Raw genomic sequence first — 19,336 nt, 5'->3', positions numbered from 1 at the left:
CTAGAGTCCCCCAGTGAGGGGTTGGGGGGTGGCTCAGTGGTAGAGCACCTGCCTAGAATCCCCCAGTGAGAGGCTGGGGTTACCCTGCCAGCCTGAGTTTGATCCCCAGGACCCACATGGTAGAGAGAACTGACCCTTCAGGTCATTTCTACAAGTACACTGTAGCCTATTTGCCCTCTCCAACAAATAAAGGAATTTAATAATTAAAATCAAAAGGTGAACAATCTTAAAAAAAAAAGCCTGGTGCTCATGATGGCTCAGGTGGGTTGGACTGGGCCTCCTTTATGTACTTCTAACAAGTGTCCACAGGATGCTGATGCCGTTTCTGTCATGGGAAGAGATGGATGGGTAGAACTTTAGGGAACAGCAGAGAGCCCTGATCAGTTCCCACGTCACTGATGGAGTTCCAGGCAACAAGGACAGCAGAGATGGACAGAAATGCAGCTTCTGGCTGCAGTTACTGGGCCAGGCACTGAGGCCAACCTCCACCCACCCGGATGCCCAGCCCCACTCACACCATGCTGTATGCCCTCCTGATAACCCTGGTCATGGCTCTTGTTTGGCACTCCAACTCCCTCATGTTAGAATGCACGTCACAGGCAGTGATGACTGAGGGACCCATGAAGTCCATGGCCAGCAACCCTCAGGCTGATATATGGAGATAGGAGCTGTCTATAACAATGGAGTGTAACCAGTCAAATTGCTGGGATCAGTAAGCAGGCACTTCTACAGGCAGCCCCAAGGGGCCTGACAGACCGGTCATCAGGCAGTTGTGAAGACACCCAGACCACCTGCTGACCACCTGGAACTACCTGCGCATGCCCTGGGTCACCCTATAAGAGAACTGGAGCCCTCCCCCCCCTTCCGCTCTCTTACTCTTCCTTTCTTCCTTTCTCCCTCTCTCTCTCTCTCTGCAACCCCCTTCCCCTAATAAACCTCCCACATGGAACCGATCTCGTGGTGTGATTTGTGAACCCGCGTGTAACCTCCACGTTCCTGCATTGGTCCTAACATTGGTGCGTTGGCCGGGAATTGAACCCGGGTCAACTGCTTGGAAGGCAGCTATGCTCACCAATATGGCATTTTAACATGTGTAAGCTTATTGTGACAGAAAGTCCCAAAGTCCTGACAGTAGCTCCCCAAGGTCTCCAGGAAGATTTGGGCACAACGACAGATGACTTCGACTCTGGATTGTGGTATGCTAACCACTGGGCAATACTGCCTCAACTGGCCCACTGCTAGGGCCCAGCCTAAACTGTGGACAAAACTGGACACCTGGAGAGTCAATGTTTCATGTTGCTAAGGGTGAGGTGAGGCCATTCTCTCGTTTCTTTCTCCACAGAAACAGTCTCATCTTCTGTGCCTAGCTGGACCACCTCTGCCCATGACATTATGAGACCCCAGGAGCCAGGGATACTGCCTAGGTGATGGACTAACAGTCATCTCTGTCATTTTGATTGGCACATGGATTGGTATATTTATTTAGCTCATAACTTATCCTTCTCAGGTCTCTGATCACCTTGATGGCTATGCTAAGCTAATGGTAGCTTTGCAGCTAAAGAGCAGACAATTAGATCCATTGTTAGCTCACTAATCAGTTTAAGATATATCACTAGATAAAATATATATAGCTTATGTAGGGTCTAAGGATAAAAGGAGTTTAGGTTATAAAATACAAGTTATACATATTTGAGAGTCTTAAAAAGTGTGTTAAGGTTGGTAAACGTAAGTCATACATGTTTGAGAGTCTAAAAATGTGTCTTTAGTTTGGTAATGCAATTTATAAATACTTAAAGGTTCTAAAAAATGTTTTAAGGTTGGTAAATGCAAATTATAAAGGTTACAAGGTCTAAGGTGATTTAAGGTTATCTTAAATAGGTAAAAAGGCTTAATATTTCTTCCTGTTGTTCTGCTACTGTTGTATTGACTGTCCAGAGTTTTGACCTTTATCAGTAGGACTCTAATTTATTAATCTAACTCTAATACAAAAACATTCCACTATACCACTATGCCACTATTATAGTCCTAAGCTCAAGATTGTAAGCCTCCATAATGTCTATGCTTATACTAAAGTTAAAATCAAGTAAGTTTCCATTTTATTTCATAAAAGGCTTTTACCTCTTCAGAGCTCACCTTAAAAAATACTTATGCCGTTAACACATATGTATGTCTACTGCCTTTTTCTCAATGCAGAGTACAATTATGATACTAACATGTCTAAAGTTTTATCTCTTTCTTAAAACTCAAAAGTAATTCTTGTAAGCTGCAGAAAGTCCACCTAAATCTACCTCTCAGGACAACTAGACTCCAGATAAGTACTGCACTTACTGCCTATCTCAAAAGGTGGGACTCCTCCCCTTTCCCTGGCTTTGAGACTTCCTTTCCTGGCTACCAGACTATTGTTTACTGCATACAACCACTAGCTAGATTGGTGAGTTCACTCCATTTTCTCAGCATACACGCCTCTCTTGGTAGGGGAAACTTGACTGCAGAGCTCTGGCAACTTCCCACTATCTTTTGAGATGGAGGAACCCCCGCTCAGCCGTAGCCTTAATTGTCTAGGTTTGACCCTCTATGCTGACTTTCACTTTAGGGCCACACTCTCCCTTGGGCAGTACACCCCCTCTACGGGTTCCTTCCCCCCTCGCTCGCGCACGCACTTGCTTGCTCATGGGAAGGTCCCCTCTCCCACACGGTTCCTCTACTTCTCTGCCCCCAATGGGAGACGCCCAGATGCTCGTTCCTTCAGACAGGCTGGAGAATTTCAGGTTTCTACACCTAGTGCCAACTGGCACTAGGGCCTCTAAATTTGCATGCTTCTGTACCCAAACCTCACCTCGATGACAGATGAAAAACAAAGCCTTCTTTAAATATTGCCAGTGATGGGGTAAAATAAAGGTCCCTCCAGGTAGGCAGAGGTTCCCATGTACAAGCCTCATCAATCCAAACCTTTCGATGTATACCTACAGGATTTTCTTCATACTCAACTTTGTCTTTTGCCTATATATGTGTTTCAGTGTCCTGCCAGACACAGATGTTTCCTATACAACAGCGCCAAAGCAGCTACAGGTGTTCAGCTCTGACCTCACAGACTTCCAACAAGCTGGACCTGCACCTTCCCTCCCAGCCATGGATGTTCTCACAGACCTGGAAAAGCATCAAAGCAGCCTGTTCTTCCTGGACTTGGCTAACACTTCAGCCCTTTTGACCTCCCTACAGCGCCCCCAGTGTCAGCAGGAAGTAGCCAGAGGAGAATCTACGCTCATTATTCACTTGTTAACAAAAGGCTGGAATGTTGTGCTTCAGGACCAGGACAAGTGGCTCCAGGTTCTTCCAGTGTTCCCCAGTCCCTACCCGCTGCCTTGCATGGCTGGCAACTCTCTCTGTTGACAACCCTCTACCCTGAGTTTTCCAGGGCAGAGATTTCTCTTATTCTTAACCCTACAACCTGACCATTTTGTCACTATAACTCTTCTCTCTCTCAACCTCTTACATGACAACCAAGAGCTGCTTCCAATGAGCCTAAATTCATATACTTTAACTTACCTTATAAAAGGCAGCCCAAGCTCCCTATTTTTAATTATAGAAAAAGGGAGGAATGTTGGGATCAGTAAGCAGGCACTTCTACAGGCAGCCCCAAGGGACATGATAGACCAGTCATCAGGCATTTGTGAAGACACCCAGACCACCTGCTGACCACCTGGAACTACCTGTGCATGCCCTGGGTCACCCTATAAGAGAACTGGAGCCCTCCCCCTCTCTCTCTCTTTTCCGCTCTCTTAATCTTCCTCTCTTCCTTTCTCCCTCTCTCTCTCTCTGCAACCCCCTTCCCCTAATAAACCTCCCACGTGGAACCGATCTCGTGGTGTGATTTGTGAACCCGAGTGTAACCTCCATGTTTCCGCATTGGTCCTAACACAAATCACACAGATAGACATACAATATAACTATAATAAATAATTTAATTTCACAAACAGCAAAGCAGAAATGTTAAAATTTGTTGGAAAATACTCCATGCCCTGCATTATCTTAACAAAAATATTGGCTGCTGATAACTTCCACTTAAAAATGTTTTAGGCACTTGGTGGAAAAGACACTGGGGAATGACTGTCTCACAGGCTGCTGTAAGCAAGTGGCAGGGATGAGGTCTGGTCTCCTAGTCTATCCTTTACCCACGGGCATCACCAACACTGAGAGACGGACACCAGGACAGTGCACCCACACTGCAAATTCCAGTGCATTTAAAATCAGGAGAAGCCAGGCGGTGGTACACACACCTTTAATTCCAGGACTGGGAAGGCACAGGCAGGTGGCTCTATGTGAGTTCAAAGCTAGACTGGTCTACAAAGTGAGTCCAGAACAGTCTCAGCCTCACAGAGAAACCCTGTGTTGAAAAACAAACAAATCAGGAGAAGCTTCAGTGTGTCAAGACTGGACGTTCTCTTCAGCCTAGGATGATGGGACATTGCCCAGAGGAAGTGGATGGTTGTTTTTACCATTGCTTTGCTTTCCTGCTATAGGAAGAGCATTCTTGGTAAGCATGAAAGCAGCCCAGGACACCTTGGGGCTTGTGATGGGGACTTAAAAAAATGTTCTGTTCAAGCAGCTAACTGGGAAGCTGGCATGGGTAGGCACATTTAACTTTAATATTAGCTGAGGCCTCTGTGTACAGTGGGTATGTTAAAATCCCAAAATCTGCTTAGGAAAGACAGAATCTGCTGCTCAAGCACCATCTGGTGGCTGGTGGGGTCCCAACGATGGCTGTCCTAAATGCACGGCCTCCAGGCCACCGGTGTCGCCCTGCTGAGAGCCGGGACCTTCAGTGGCTGCTGCACCAGTCACCGAGCGGCAGCCATGGTCTGCATGTGCTGCAGCAGCTGCTCGCAGTAGGTAGCTGAGCGGTGTTTGTGGACAACAGCCTCGGTCTCCCGCACCAGCACATCTGGGAACAGGACGCCGCCCTCCTTGAGAACTTCTGGAAGAGAGCACAGAACCCTGAGTCCAGCAGCAGTGGGCTAGGGCCCACCACAAGATGTACAGATGTACAGAGGTGGCAGAAGCTTTCTTCTGGGCTGCTGGGTAGTTCCTACAGGGTGAAAACCACCTTCCTGAAGCTTTGGGCAGAATGTTCTGGAAGTTGGGGGTGAGGTGGGGTCTCATGCCTTTGGGGAGTGTAGCAATGTAGGAGCTTCTTGGAAGCGTCATAGTCTATACAGTATCTGCTTTAAAAACAAAAACAGGTGGGGGTGGGCAGTGGGGCACACCTTTAACCCCAGCGTTCAGGAGGCTGAGGCAGGCAGATCTCTATGAGTTTGAGGCCAGCCTGGTCTCTAAAGCTAGTTCAGGACAGCCAAGGCTACACAGAGAAACCTTGTCTTAAAGAAAAAACAAAAACAAAACCCCAAAACATTTGTGTGTGTGTAGGCGTGTGCATGCATGTGGAACGCAAGGGGCCACCTTTGGGGGTTCTCTCCTTCCACCATGTGGGTCCCGGGGCTGGAACTCAGGTCTCCACCCTTGACAGCAAATACCTTTACCTGCTGAGCCATCTCACTGCCCTGGCAGTGTCTGCTTTATTCTCAACAAATGACATCTCTCTTTCCAGCAGGTGCTCAGCAAGGAAGCCAAAGGAGGCTTCAGTGTGGCCAATCTTCCCTCACCTCTGCAATGGCAATTCCCTCTTCTTCCCTTTAAAACAGCAGGGTCTAGAAAGTGTCCTTCCTGCTTCATGCTGAGCCGTTTGTAAAAGCATTCTTAGTCAAGCTGGAAGGCATCCAATGCACTCTCCTGGCCTCCGTGGCTACTGCATGCATATGATGCGCACACATCCCCCCTGATCTTGACTCATTTCTATCATGGTAACTCCAAGCACTAGAGCCCAAGGGCAGCCTTGGACTTGGCCCTGCAGTGCTTACCAAGGACAGTGTCCTGGATGGCGCTTTCAGGGTCGTCCAGGTGGACCAGCAGCTCCCTGTACAGGAACTGGACGCTGCTCTGGTAGGCGTCTTTCCCCTCGAAGCTCTGCACACACCTCAGCCAGGTGAGCAGAGAGGAAGCAGCTGCCATCCTCACATCGTTGGAGACGTCATCGAGGCGCTTCAAGAGCTCTGTGGGGAGGAGGCCGGCGTGAGGCCCAGGTATGAAGATTCGTGACAGGGCTTTAACCCTGCAAATGTGGAGGGCCTTTGCTCTAGGGCCCTGAGAACCCGCCCTCAGAAAGGGAGAGTCTCCAGCGCTGAGCTGAACCCTCACCTTTCTGAGGCTGTCTGGTCCCAAGGCCCCCCGGAAGACCTAGATGCACCCCAGACACTGGCAGTGGGCGGGCATGGGGCTGGGCCTCCTCACAGCTGCTGCAGGCTGACGAGCCCCAGGCAGTAATGGGACAGCTGTGCCATCCTTCCTTTGTCTCTGTGGGAATTCCCTGACCTGCTTGCCTGCTGCCAAAGACAGATCTATCCTTCCCGACAGGCAGAAACTTCTTTTTCTTTTTTTTGAGACATGGTTTCCCTATGTAGCCCTGGCTGCCCTGGAAGTCACTTTGTTGACCAGGCTGGCCTTGAACTCACAGAGATCTGCCTGCCTCTGCCTCCCGAGATCTGGGATTAAAGGTGCGGACTACTGCTGGGGTCCAGCAGAAACTTTTAAAGTAATGGGTAAAAGTTTCATTAAACTTAGGCTTTCCTCATGACCAAAAAATAAAACAAAACCAAACAACCCAACCAAAATGGTCTGGAGCCAAGTGTGGCAGTGTACAATACCAGCACTTGATATGCTGAGGCAGGAGGACTGTCTTAAGTTTGAGGGCCAGTTAGTCTAGGGAGAAGTCTAAACCAATTACCCAAAGAAGGCAGAAAGCAATCTGTAGAACCTAACTCTGTAGTGAGAGGACTAAGAGCCGAGTGTGCTGGCTGGGCAGGCTGTCTTCCTGGACCTGAAAGCATTCACTCGCTCAGAGTGCAGGGCCTCCTGCCGGGAGCACGGGCTTTACAGCAGCGACCTGCTGGAAGGACTGACGGAGGGACCCAGCATCTCCCAGCATGCTGGGCTCTGGCTGACGATGCTGAGAAGCCCGGTGGGAAGTTTTGCTCACATACTTTAGACAGACACAGAAGGAAACCACCCACACCTCAGGAGACAGTCTCCTGAGTGCAAAGACTTGCCCATCCAGGTTTGAGGGCGCCAAACCTAATTCTGGAATTACACGGAGCTCACCTTTCCTGAGGCTAACTTAGAAGGGTGACCGGGCTGGTGGCAGCTGATACTGCCCTGTGAATTGATACTTTAGCCTGGCTCCTGTGTCCCCCAGCCCCTGCTTAGAGTTGGCCCTGGCTGCACTTGTACCCAGCCTGGGACATTTTTCCAATAGTCTCCTCCCACGCACTGAGAAGTAGCAACATGTTTGCTGGGCGTGGTGGCACACATCTTTAATCCCAGCACTTGTGAGCCAGAGGGAGTTGGATCTCTGTGAGTTCATGGCCAGCCTGGTTTACCCAGCAAGTCCAGGACAGCCAGGGCTACACAGAGAAACCCTGTCTTGAAAAACCAAAGGAAGTCGTGTTTGCTGTAACCACAGGCAGGGGGTGTGCCCAAAGTATGTGCTCTCCCACTGGTACTCGCTCCAAAGTGGGAAGCCACCAGCCCTGGCAGTTGACAGCATGCACTAGCTAACCTTGCTAAAAAGTAGAGCCCACACACGCTGTGAGGAGAAAGAAAATCTCTTATTGTTACAAAATAGAACAACCTGAAAAGTAATGTGAGAGGACAGTGGGAAAGGTGTGCAGGGCATTTGGGGTTTTCCGGCAGGGGCTTCTCCCACCTCAGCCATTCTGCTCTGTAGGCCTGAGAATCTGAGTCTGCCTTCAATCCTGGTCACCATCTCATGTGGAGCCTCAGTTTTCTCCCTAGGGAAATATGCTTTGAATTCTCCTTCCAGAGGCTGTGTTTAGGGAGCCAAAGGCCTTCAATTCACTGATTTCTCCTTCAGCCATTACTGAGTTTATAAATGCATCTGGAAAACTTTCTGTTTAAAAGATGATCCCACTGGTTAGCTCTAGCTGGCCTGGAACTTGCTCTGTAGACCAGGCTGGACTCTGCCTGCTCCTGCCTCCTATGTCCTAGGACTAAAGGCGTATACCAGCATGCCTAGCCTGGAACTTCTTGTTTTGTCCTTTTGTGACAGCGGCTCATGTAGCTAAGGTTGGCTTTGAACTCTTGATCCTCTTGCCTTCACTTCCAAAGTGCTAGGATTATAGTGTTCTGCTATCACACCTGGTTTGTTGGTTTTGATACAGGGTCTCACCTATAGACCTGGCCTGTTTGGAATTTTCTACATAGCCTACCTAAGATCCGCAACAGTCCCCCTGCTTCTGCATCCCAAGTCCTGGGATTGGAGGAGCGTACTAGAATGGCCAGGTCTTATAGGAGGCTGTGGCAGTGCACGATTTTAATCCCGGTACTCTGTAAGCTGGAGGTCAGCCTGGTCTACAATGTGAGTCCAGGACTGCCAGGGCTGTTACACAGAGAAACCCTGCTTCACTGGCCCCCACAAAAGGACATGCTTCTGAAGGATGCTATGATTTTAGCTCTTTGACAGTAGTAACCACTTTACATAACTGCTGTATGGTTGGTCTCTCAACCCTATCTACTGTCGCCTGTCCTGAAGACCATCCATCGACCATCACCAATCTTGAGAGTCTGCACGTGCTTCCTCCATGTTCCCTCACACCCGCTGCTCATGCTCCCTGCTCTCAGGATGTATCTGTTCTCCTTGTGCTTGGTGTTCTGGCCAGCTCCTAAAAATGCCCCAGGACCACCCCTCCAGGCCACTGTCTGGCACCTGACAGCCCCATTATCTAATTTGCTTGGTGCCCAGGCTGGTTCTAGACAGGTAGCACGGCTCTCCCCGTCATGCCCAACAGCCTGCTTCCAGGTAGAATGCTTTCTCTAGCTCATGGTGGGTAAAGCTTTAGTTCTTTTTCTTTTTTCCTTACAGGAGACCAGAACAATGTCTGCTCTAAGGAGGGTCTCCTACCTTGATGGGCTACGCCCTAGTGGTCCTGGAAGCAGAGCTTGGTCCTCTCTCCAGTACTGCCTAGAGCGGTTCTCCTTGCTTCCCATGCTGGGCTGCTCAGCTAGGGCTGGCTCCTTTGTCGCTAAGGTCCGTGATACCCGGTACCAACGCAATCACTTCATGTTACTGAACAACTTCACGTCGCTCACTAGCTCTTTCTCTGGTGACTCACCAGGATAGACCTTGAGGAATTTCTCTGGCTCCATGGTATCCCCTGAGTTCTTGAGGAACATGCTGATGATTCGGCAGGAGACCAGGCGTGTGGTCTGGGAGTCATCCTCCAGCGTGGCCAGCACTCGTGGCATCAGGGTCTCCTGCGCCTCTTGCACCTGCAAGCCACAAATGGGTGTGAGGGCATGTGGGGCCAGCCACGCGGTCGGACTGCAGCAGCGCCCTCTGCTGGGCAACACAGCTAGGCTTCCGGATCAAATTATACCCAGAGGGAGGCGGGAATCATTTTGTTTTTGCTTTTCAATTAAAAAAGTTTTATATGGGGCTGGAGAGATGGCTCAGAGGTTAAGAGCACTGGCTGTTCTTCCAAAGGTCCTGAGTTTAATTCCCAGCACCCACATGGTGACTCACAACCATCTGTAATGAGATCCTCTTCTGGTGTGCAGGCATACAATGCAGGTAGAATAATGAATAAATAATAGTTTTCTGTGTATATATATATGTGGGCATGCATGTGTGCATGTGTGCACATGTGAGGAGGACATAGTAAGAGGACAATTTGCAAGAGTCAGTTAGAGGACAATTTACAAGAGTCAGTTAGAGGACAATTTGCAAGAGTCAGTTCTCTCCTTTCACCACATGGGTTTTGGGGATCAACTCAGGCTATCAGGCATGACAGCATGGTGCCTTACTTTGAGTCATCTTGCTGGCCCTAGAATCATCTTATCTATCATCCACCCATATATTGTATTTTTTGAGACAGGGTTTTTCTGTGTGGCCCTGGCTGTCCTGGAACTTATTTTGTAGATCAGGCTGGCCTTGAACTCACAGAGATCTGCCTGTCTTTGCCTTCCAAGTGCTGGGATTAAAGGCACTGCACCACTTTTTAACTTATTGGCTGAAAGCGCTAAAGGAGAGGCGAGGCCATGAAAGGCAAGCAGACCATGTCAACTATAGACAATTCTGCTCACCTGTAATCCCAGCGCTTCATGCATGGGTAGGCTCAGCTAAACTGAGTTCTAGGCCAGGCTGGCCTACAGAAAACCATCTCAAGAGAGGAACCAACCAACCAACCAACCAACGAAAACCCACGAGGGGCTGGAGAGGTGACTCAGGCGGGAAGCAGAGCCTGGGTGTGGCGGCACACACCTGTATTCCCAGCACTGGGGAGGGACACCAGAATTCCAATGGTCTGATGAGAGACAGCCTCGCTTACCTACTAGGCCAGCGCTAGGCCAGCAAGAGACCCTCCCTCAACAACCAAGATGGACAGCACGCGAGAAACGACTTCCCATGCTACCTTAGTTAGGGTCACTGCGGCTACGATCAAACATCATAACAAAGCATCCTGGAAGGAAAGGGTGTATTTGGCTTACAGACCCTAAATCATAGTCTGCTGAGGGGAGGCCAGGACAGGAACTCAAGCAGGGCAGGAACCTGGAGCAGGAGCTGATGCAGGGGCCATGGAGGGTGCTGCTCACTGGCTTGCTCAGCCTGCTTTCTTAGAGAACCCAGGACCTGCAGTCCAGGGTTCCTGTCTACCATGTGCTGGCCACCCACATCAAGCACAGATTCCGAAAATGCCCTACAGGCTTGCCCAGTTTCCTATTCTTGTGAGAATCTTAGCTTGTGTCAAGCTGACATAAAACTAACCAGGACAGACATTAACTTCTGGCACACGTGAACACATACACACAGACACAGCAAACGCAAAAGAACCCTTTGCCCTATTATAATAAAATCTGAAACGTAGGCAGTTCTCAGAGGAGTGCAGTGCAGAGAACAGGCAGGAGACGATGGGAGCTGCGGGGTGCGACGGGGAATTTATTTCATTTTGGAAGTAGGAAAAGCTGGGCAAAGTGTTGTGTGGCTAATCTGTACTCCTAATTGATTTTATTTTTAATTTAGAGACAGGGTCTCAATAGGATTCCTCGGCTGCCTTTGAACTTTCTCTGTCACCCAGGCAGAGTTTGAAATACAAATCTCCTGCCTCAGCTTCCAGCATTAGCTAGGGGAGGGATTAGCATTAGCTCAGCTGTAGGGACTTGCCTAACATGTAATGGGAGACAGGTCAGGGAGATAAAAACCCATTTAGAGGTACACATAAGGCTTTCTAGGAGAATGAGGGAGGTGTGGGCCAGTGAAAGGAGGCTCAAAGGGCTGTAAGCAGCGTGAATAGGGTTCCTGTGGTTACTAGGAGGGCATTGCCTTTACTCAAGAGGTGAAAGAGTAGACTAGGATCAGAAGGAAGGAGAGGAAGACCTCCCCTATCAGTGGACTTGGGGAGGAGCATGCATGGAGAAGGGGAAGGGAAGGTGGGATTAGGAGGAAAGGAGGGGAGGTTATGGGGGGGATACAAAGTGAATAAATTGTAATTAATAAAAATTAAAATAAAAAAAAAGAGTGAAAGGGATGAGGAGGGGATGTGCACGTGAGGTGGGCTGCAGGGGAAGACGGAAGCACCCCCATTGAAGGAGGGGCTCTGGGGTGAGGGCCTGGTAGATTATGACTGCACTGCCACCTAGTGGGCTACCTTCCAGGGACGTGGAACAGAGCAGGGGCTGCCTGGCTAGGGCACCCAGCAGGGAGGTGGAGGGAGAAGCAAGTGGGGACACTGGAGAGGGCATTCTGTCAAGAGGGAAGAGATCACAGGACGAAGTGAAGGTTTTGCTTGCAGTTGTGCCGTTCTAGGAGCAGAAACACTTCATTCTCTAGCAGTAAATGTTCCCCAGGTTCAGATCTTGATTCTAAATTTCAGATTCTCTTAACCATTTGTTTTAATTTGGTCAGTTGAATTCCTCAAACCCTACGTACCCACAGCACACTGGAGCACAGCAACATGTTAGAATTAGTAAGACCCTTCTGCTGTCAGCAGGGGGCACTCACACACTGTGAGCAGAGGCCGGCCTCTCTGGGATTGCAAAGACAGGCACATGCCCTGGGCAGAACCATCAGTCTCCAGGCTCACTTCAGTTGCCATGCTAACAGCAGTGCAGGCCTGGCCAGCCACCCTCAGCTATTTCATCTGTGTGTTGCTAGGAATTGAGCCCGGGGATGTCCCCAATCTCAAGCTTGTAATTTTGTGAAGATCATTCAATAGAAACTGACCCAGAAAGAGCCCATTCACCCAGTATCTGATGGAGAACTTGCTTTGGCACCAGTCTTTAAGAATACATGCTACAGTGTGTGTGCAGTTGTAGGAGACATAAAGACATAAAATTGTGTGTGCATGTGCTGACAGAGGCCAGGAATCAATACCAGCCATTTTCTATTATCATTCTCCAATACAACATAATACAACACACACACACACACACATACAATTTTCTACGTGTGTGTCTGCCTATCTATTTGTGCATCATGTGCATGCCTTCAGAGTCCAGAATGGGGCGCTGGAGCTTCAGGAGTTACGGTGGTTGTGAACCACCAGACTTGGGTGTTAGAACCCAGACTTGGATCCTCTGAAGCACCGAGCCATCACCTCTCCAGGCACTACCTTGTAAGTCGACACAGGGTCTGTCACTGACACCAGAGCTTACCTACTGGCATTCACTGGCTGGGCAGTGAACTCCAGGAAGGTGCCTCTGCTAGGGTTACAGCCCACGTGACCACGCCTGTTTTTCTGTTTGTTTTCTTACCTGGACGCCTGGGATCCAAACTCAGGTGCTCGAGATGGCATGACCTCTCCCCAGCCCCAACACTACAGCAGCCTAACTGTTGACAGCGTATACTACGTAACAGTGCGTGGCCTGGGGGCCCTGCTTCCACTGCACCGGGCATTGTGCCGAGGCTTTCCTTGGAAAGTCCCATTCTTGACGCTGGCAGGAAGAGTCCACGGAACATTTCAGACAGACAACCGGAGCATAGAAGTTAGGTGATGGATCAGATGCACACACAGGCTGTGACTCTGAGACCCGTTCCTAAGCACCGTCAGGACAGTTTGCACTACAACAGCCACAGCCATGTGCTAGGAGCGAGGAGCTACAGCTAGTCAGAATCACATCACAGGTCACTGGAAAGTACAACTGATCCCGAAGACCCAGTACAAATAATTACAAATGCCTCAAGATCTGCAACAGATCAACTCCCAGCTGAGGACATCTGGAGTGTGCTGCAGTATGCCACATGTACTAAGAGAGCTTTAACGGGTTTGTGTGACGGTTAGAGCTAACTACCAACTTGACAGGACCTAGCATATCCTGCAGTGGTCTCTGGGCATCCTGATTAGGCTAACTGACATGGACCCCTCGTCTCACTTGAGAATAGGACCAAGCCCTGCTAAGGTCCTGGAGAAATTGGGCTGGGCAACAGCATGCATTCACTGATGTCTGTTTCTGTTTGTTTGCGACAGGGTCTCACTACATAACCTTGGCTGGGATGGAACTGGCCATGTAGTGCAGGTTGGCTTCAAACTCAAAGATATGCCTGCATATACCTGCCGTCTACCCGAGTGACTGTAGGCACTCACCACCATGCTACCTGCCTCCGGACTGGATGTGATGTGACTGGCCGCTCCCAGCTCCTGCTGCCTTAATTAACTTCCCAGGTGACCTTACCCGCGACCCAGTACAAACTCTTTCTTTTTTGAGGTGCTTTTCTCAGGGACAAGAAAGTAACTAGACAGTTTGTAAACCTGAGGCAAAGCCCAGATCCTTCAAGGGACCGAGGCTGAGACAACCAGGGCACTAAGACTTGGGCCCCGCCCCGACTGACTCCCCAAACCTCAGCCTCTTAGAGTGCCCCCGCTGCTACCTGAAAGACACAGCTCTGTACGGTCCTGGGATGCGCATGGACGGACAGCCGGGACGGCTGCAGCTACCCTTACCTGCTTGGCCGACAGGATGTCAGTGCTGGTGAGGGCCCACAGACAGGATATGGCGGCCGTCCGGACGGCGGCAGCTGTTCTCCCTGCGTGCCACTGCAGGCTGGGGGCCAGGATGTCATTCACTACCGTCTCCAAGTAGCCATGGAACTGCCTGCAACGAGACGGCAAGTGAGGAAGGGCACACACTACTCTAAGGACGTGCTGCAGCGTGGGAGTAGGCTGGACCTGACCCTGTGGCCCTCCACAAAGTGACCCTTGTGAAGTAACCAGGTAAGTGGTGGGCTTGGAGGCTCTGAGCTCAAGTGCTGCACCAACCAGATCAGCTATATGGATCACAAGGCGCCTCAGTCAGCACCCACTGAACCTGCCGGCTGCACCGTTAAAATGAAGGCAGCAAGAGATAACATGGCGGTGGCATGGAGGCAGGTAACTCTCTGAGTTCGAGGCCAGCCTGGTCTACAGAGCAAGTTTCAGTACATCCAAGGCTGCACAGAGAAACCCTGTCTCCAAAAACAAAATAAAACAAACAACAAAAGGAGATGATGTGGGGCTGGAGAGATGGCTTGGTGCTTACGAGCACTTACTGCACTTTCAGAGGAGCCGAGTTTGAGTCTTGGCACCCACACCAGATGGGTCACAACCACCTGTCCTCCAGGGACCTTTACAGGTACCTGCACACACATGGCACGCAAATCACACACACAAACATGTTATGATCTTTCTTTCTTTTTTTGCTTTGTTTTTTTGAGACAGGGTTTCTGTGTGGATATGGGTGTCTTGGAACTTACTCTGTAGACCAGGCTGGCCTGGAACTCACAGAGATCCCCCTGCCTCCACCTCCTAAGCGCTGTGATCAAAGGCGTGAACCACCACTGCCCGGCTTACTTTATAATGGAAGGACAAAACAAGAACTCCCACACGGAAGATGCCCACCAGGTCCTACTGATGTGAGGCTGGCTGTCAGGCCCTCGCAGCAGACAGGCTTCCCCGTTACAGAGCGCAGAGCCTGCCCCTTGCCCAGGAGCACTCTCCCCCTTTCTTGATTTAGAAAGCTGGGATCTCTTGTAGCCCAGGCTGGCCTGCTATTTCCTCTGTAGCTGAAGATGATTAAAGGCCTCATCTTCCTTCCTGAGTGCGGAAACTCCAGGCATGTTCTGCCACACCGAATCTGTACGCCGTGGGGGACTGAGCCCTAGGCTGGGCAAGCACTACCGACTGAGCTACATCCCAGCTCAGTTTTTTGGTTTTCTGAGACAAGGTCTTACTACAAGTCCAGGGCAGCCTGGAGCACCCAGTCCCCTGCCTCCACTTCCAGAGTGCTGGAATTACAGGCATCCCTGCCGCTCCTGGTTTCTGCAGTGCTGGAGATGGAGCCCAAGCCCTCCTGAAAGCCAGAGAAACACTCTACCGACTGAGCCACACCCTGCACCCTAGCCCATGACTTTGTGTAATTTACATTACATCTTATTTATCTATTGTATGTGTGGGCAGACGGGGTACCTGTGCCACAGTCACACATGGATGTCTGAGGATGACTTACAGAGTGGGTTTCCTTCTTCACCATGTGGCTCCTGGGGAATGAATTCAGGTCATCAGGTCACTGAATCACCCCACTGATTCTCCAGTCCAGACTTTTTATATGCACTTTCACTCCAAGGCTGCCAAAGGCAGTGGCTTGGGTAGAGCTTTCTGCAGCTCTGCTTTGCTCTCTCACAGGCATCTCAATAGAAGCTCAGGCAAAGAGAACCGGTGGGTTGCTGTGGTGCTGCCACTTGGGCCTGCTGTGAGCACCACCTTCTCCAGGTGGGGAAGCCTGACCCCTAGGCAGGGCTCACACTGGCAGGGATGATGCCGAGGCAGGGCCTTGCCGGGATAACCTTTCACTCTATCATTTTATCATCTACAAATCAAAATCGAATGATTTTTGTGCTGGCTTATGTCTACCTGACACAAGCTAACTCTGAGGGGACCACAACTGAAAACTGCCTCCAGAAGACATGGCTGTAGGCAAGCCTGCAGACATTTTCTTTGTAAGTGGTGATGGAGGGTCCTGCTCATTGGGGTGCGACCGCTGGGCTGCTGGCCCTGGGTGCTAGGAGAAGGCAGGCACAACAAGCCACGAGGCAGGAGTGCACAGCCCTCCTCCGTGGGCTTTGTCTCAGCTTTAGCTTCCTCCCTGCCTTCCCTCAGTGGCAGCCTGTGTCCTGGACGTAGAAGCAAAATAAGCTCCTTCCCAAATTTCTTTTGGTCATGGTGTTCCATCGCAGCAACTGAACTCTAAGACGTTATTTTCCAACTGTCCCTACCCAACAGTGGCGATTCTCTCACCCAGTAACTCGTCTGCGTCTACACAACTGGATCCTCTGGACTCAGGTCAAGCCCGGAGAGGTCTCTGTGTGTCTCTGGGAACCTGGCCCAAACCTGGCAGCTGTGTTTGTGGCTCAGTGGTGGCGCTGTCCCTCAGCACGCTGGGCTGCGTGTGGGGAGGGCCACGCCGGCGGCAGCCTGGGCTACCACACACTACACTCACTCTATCCCTGTGTGTGAGCCGGCTCGGTGGCCTGCTGCCAAGATGCTCACCAATACCTTCTTATGGTCCCTTCCAGCTCTGAGGTTTTTGCAGAGAGCAGGAAACAGAACTTCCTGCAGTGCGAGGCTGGCAATCAGCCCCACACTAGACATGCACTCAAAGGGGAAAGGTTAGAGTGGCCAAGGCTTAGAAACCGCATTGTGTGTTCACCACACTTCATGACAGGGTATTTTTTTATTTTTATTTTTTTAAAGGTGGGCAAGGGTGGGAGTAGACGGAAGGAAGTCCCAGGGCTAAAGCACTCAGGTCTCCATCTTCAAGGCTCAGGCTGCCATGAGTGGCCAGGCTTGGGAGGTCCCAGCATATGAACCAAGGAAAACACACACACACACACACGCACACGGACACACACACACACGCACACGGACACGGACACGCACACCTTCCAGGCAGCTTTGAGATTCTATATCCTCTAGCACATTCAGAGGTTCTCTCCCAGGAAGAACATCTGGGTCTTGGATTGCTCTTCCCTTCCCTCAAGAGCCTGTCCTCTCCTAAGCTCTTTGTTCGACTTTCCCTTTACTTCAAAGCCTTAAAAGCGGGGGCTCTAAGGTTGCAGCGCTGCCTCTGAGCTCTTCTGAGATGACAGAAAACTACCCTAAGCCTTCATCATCAATGCTAATTCAGTCAGGCCTGTTAGGTCTAAAAGGTACCGCAGGCTTTTAAAACAGAACAGCCGATACAGAGGCCATTAATAGTTAATGTGCCCTAAAACTTGCTCACTCAGTGGGATTGTAATGACTCCCCTAAGGGGCTTTGATTTACTGTCTGTCTCTGGTGCCCTCACCCAGCCCACTGTTTACCTAGCGGCGTGGATGCAAGGGACACAGACCACCATGAAGCTCACAGCCTGGACTTGGGGGCACTGCCCAGGGCAGCATGGGAAGATGGGCTTTACACAGACCTGGGGACCAACCTACCCCTGAGAGTCGACAGTGTCCTTAGGCCTCAGCAGCATGGTGGATAGGATGGAGAAGAGCTTCAGGCGCATGTGCGGGTCTGTGGTGGGCTGGAGACAGGCCCTGAGGGTGGGGATCACATGCTGCAGTGCCTCTCCCACAGCTGGGCCTGCAAGAGAGGGGAGAGGACGCTGAAGGCTGCTGGCTGCCTGGGCTTCTCTGCCGGGGCAGGAGACTGACTCAGGAGCAGCAGAGCTGGGGAGGTGGCCGGCAAGCCAGTGCCATGGCCCCCCTGCCTGCCATGCTGCCCTCCCGCTAACAAATGACTAACTCTCGGCTCTCCTCAGCCTCTGACCAAGACGCAGCTTCTCTGTACAATTTCCAAGGTGTTTCTTTTTTTAAAAAAAATTTACTTCATTATTTTTAGCAATGTGCACGTGTGCCTGAAGATATGCATGAGTAACTGTAGTGTCTGTGGAAGCTGAACGCAATGATCTCCCTGGAGCTGGAGACACAGGTGGTTTTGAGCCACATGATAGGGGTGCCAAAACTCAGGCCTCTGCAAGAGGAGTCAGAGGTCTTAAAATGGCTGAGCCATTTCTCCAGCCCTGTTTTTTTTTTTTTTGACACAGGATTTTACTCTGTAGTCCAGACTGGCTCTGAACTGAAGACAATACCTCAGCTTCGAATTGTTCCTCAGTGGCCACCTAACTTCTTGTTTTGAGGCAGGGTCTCTCATGGGCCTGAGATTTAATAATTAGGCTAGACTAACTGGTCAGTGAACCCCAGAGACTGGCCTGTCTCTACTTCTCCAAGGGCCGGGATTACACTGGCATGGTAGCATATGCCTTTTAATCCCAGCACTCAGGAGAGGAGTTCAAAGCCAGCCAGGGCTACACATAGGCTATGCTATCTCAAAAACCAAAACCAAATAAACAAAACACAGGAATTTTCACAACAGCCTGGAGATGGTCCTCAACACAGACAGTGCTATCTTCACAGGCCTACTTGCCCAAACTCCTAAAACTAAAGTCAAGAAAGAGCTTGAAAAAAACAATGCACCAAAAGCATTCATTCAAAGCATGCTCAACATTTGCTCAAGCCTTGTGGTATGGAAGAGAGAGGACCCTGCCCCTTCACACCCACCCTCGCTCCAGGTCACAAAGACTCTGTGGGGCAACCTCAAGCTTGAGGGCTCCTGGTGACTGGAACTGCACAGCCTCTAGCCTTGGGCATACTCGGCTGACTCTCCAGAACACGCCCCAAACACTTCCCAGATGTGCCGGCGCCTGGGACTTTGTATTTTAGGATAGACTCAGGCACAGCTTGCTAATTCTGAAACTGGACAAGCAGCCAAGTAACCTAAATCTCATTTCAATTACAGTTTCTCAAACCCCTCTGTGTTCAGTGTCTGTAAAGAGGAAGTGGAGGCTAAGGAGGCAACGAGTTTATCCACCTGAGGCTGTGTGGGTCTGAGGGGAGAAGGAAAACAAAAGCGGCACAGTGGAAAAAGCAGCTGCTGGCCTGATGAGACAAGCAGGATCCCTCCAGCATGGGCGAGTGCCAGAGGATTGCTCCAAGCAGCACAGGCAAGTGCCAGAGCTTCTCCCAGACTCTGTCAACATCAAAGGACAGATGTCTGCAAATCTGCAACCCATGAGCCAGCACTCAGAATAAAAACCAAGCGCCCAAGCTGGAGTTTCATTCACAAAGGAAGAAAGGGGATGTAGAGGAGAGGTAAGCTGACACTCCCACCTGAACTTCAGTGAGAAGCAGACTCT

General features: G+C 50.4%; 1 protein-coding gene across 2 annotated transcripts in view; it reads right to left on the bottom strand.

The window, feature by feature from the left end:
• Positions 1-3,944: 3,944 nt before the first annotated feature.
• The window catches only part of Dnaaf5 (dynein axonemal assembly factor 5), a 36,238-nt gene continuing 20,846 nt past the window's right edge, over positions 3,945-19,336 (bottom strand). For both annotated transcript variants that reach the window (XM_021640703.2, XM_021640704.2), the window contains exons 9-13: positions 17,577-17,724; positions 14,067-14,217; positions 9,243-9,399; positions 5,916-6,107; positions 3,945-4,975 (exon numbers count right to left, since the gene is read on the bottom strand). In XM_021640703.2, the coding sequence (XP_021496378.1) occupies positions 4,839-4,975; positions 5,916-6,107; positions 9,243-9,399; positions 14,067-14,217; positions 17,577-17,724 (785 nt within the window). In that variant the 3' untranslated portion in view covers positions 3,945-4,838. The remainder of the gene's footprint in view (positions 4,976-5,915; positions 6,108-9,242; positions 9,400-14,066; positions 14,218-17,576; positions 17,725-19,336) is intronic.

The sequence above is a fragment of the Meriones unguiculatus genome, chromosome 15, assembly GCF_030254825.1.
Source record: "Meriones unguiculatus strain TT.TT164.6M chromosome 15, Bangor_MerUng_6.1, whole genome shotgun sequence".
NCBI classification, from domain to species: Eukaryota; Metazoa; Chordata; class Mammalia; order Rodentia; family Muridae; genus Meriones; species Meriones unguiculatus.
Note: the sequence above shows the minus strand (reverse complement) of the source record. Positions and strands in the feature narration are given on the sequence as shown.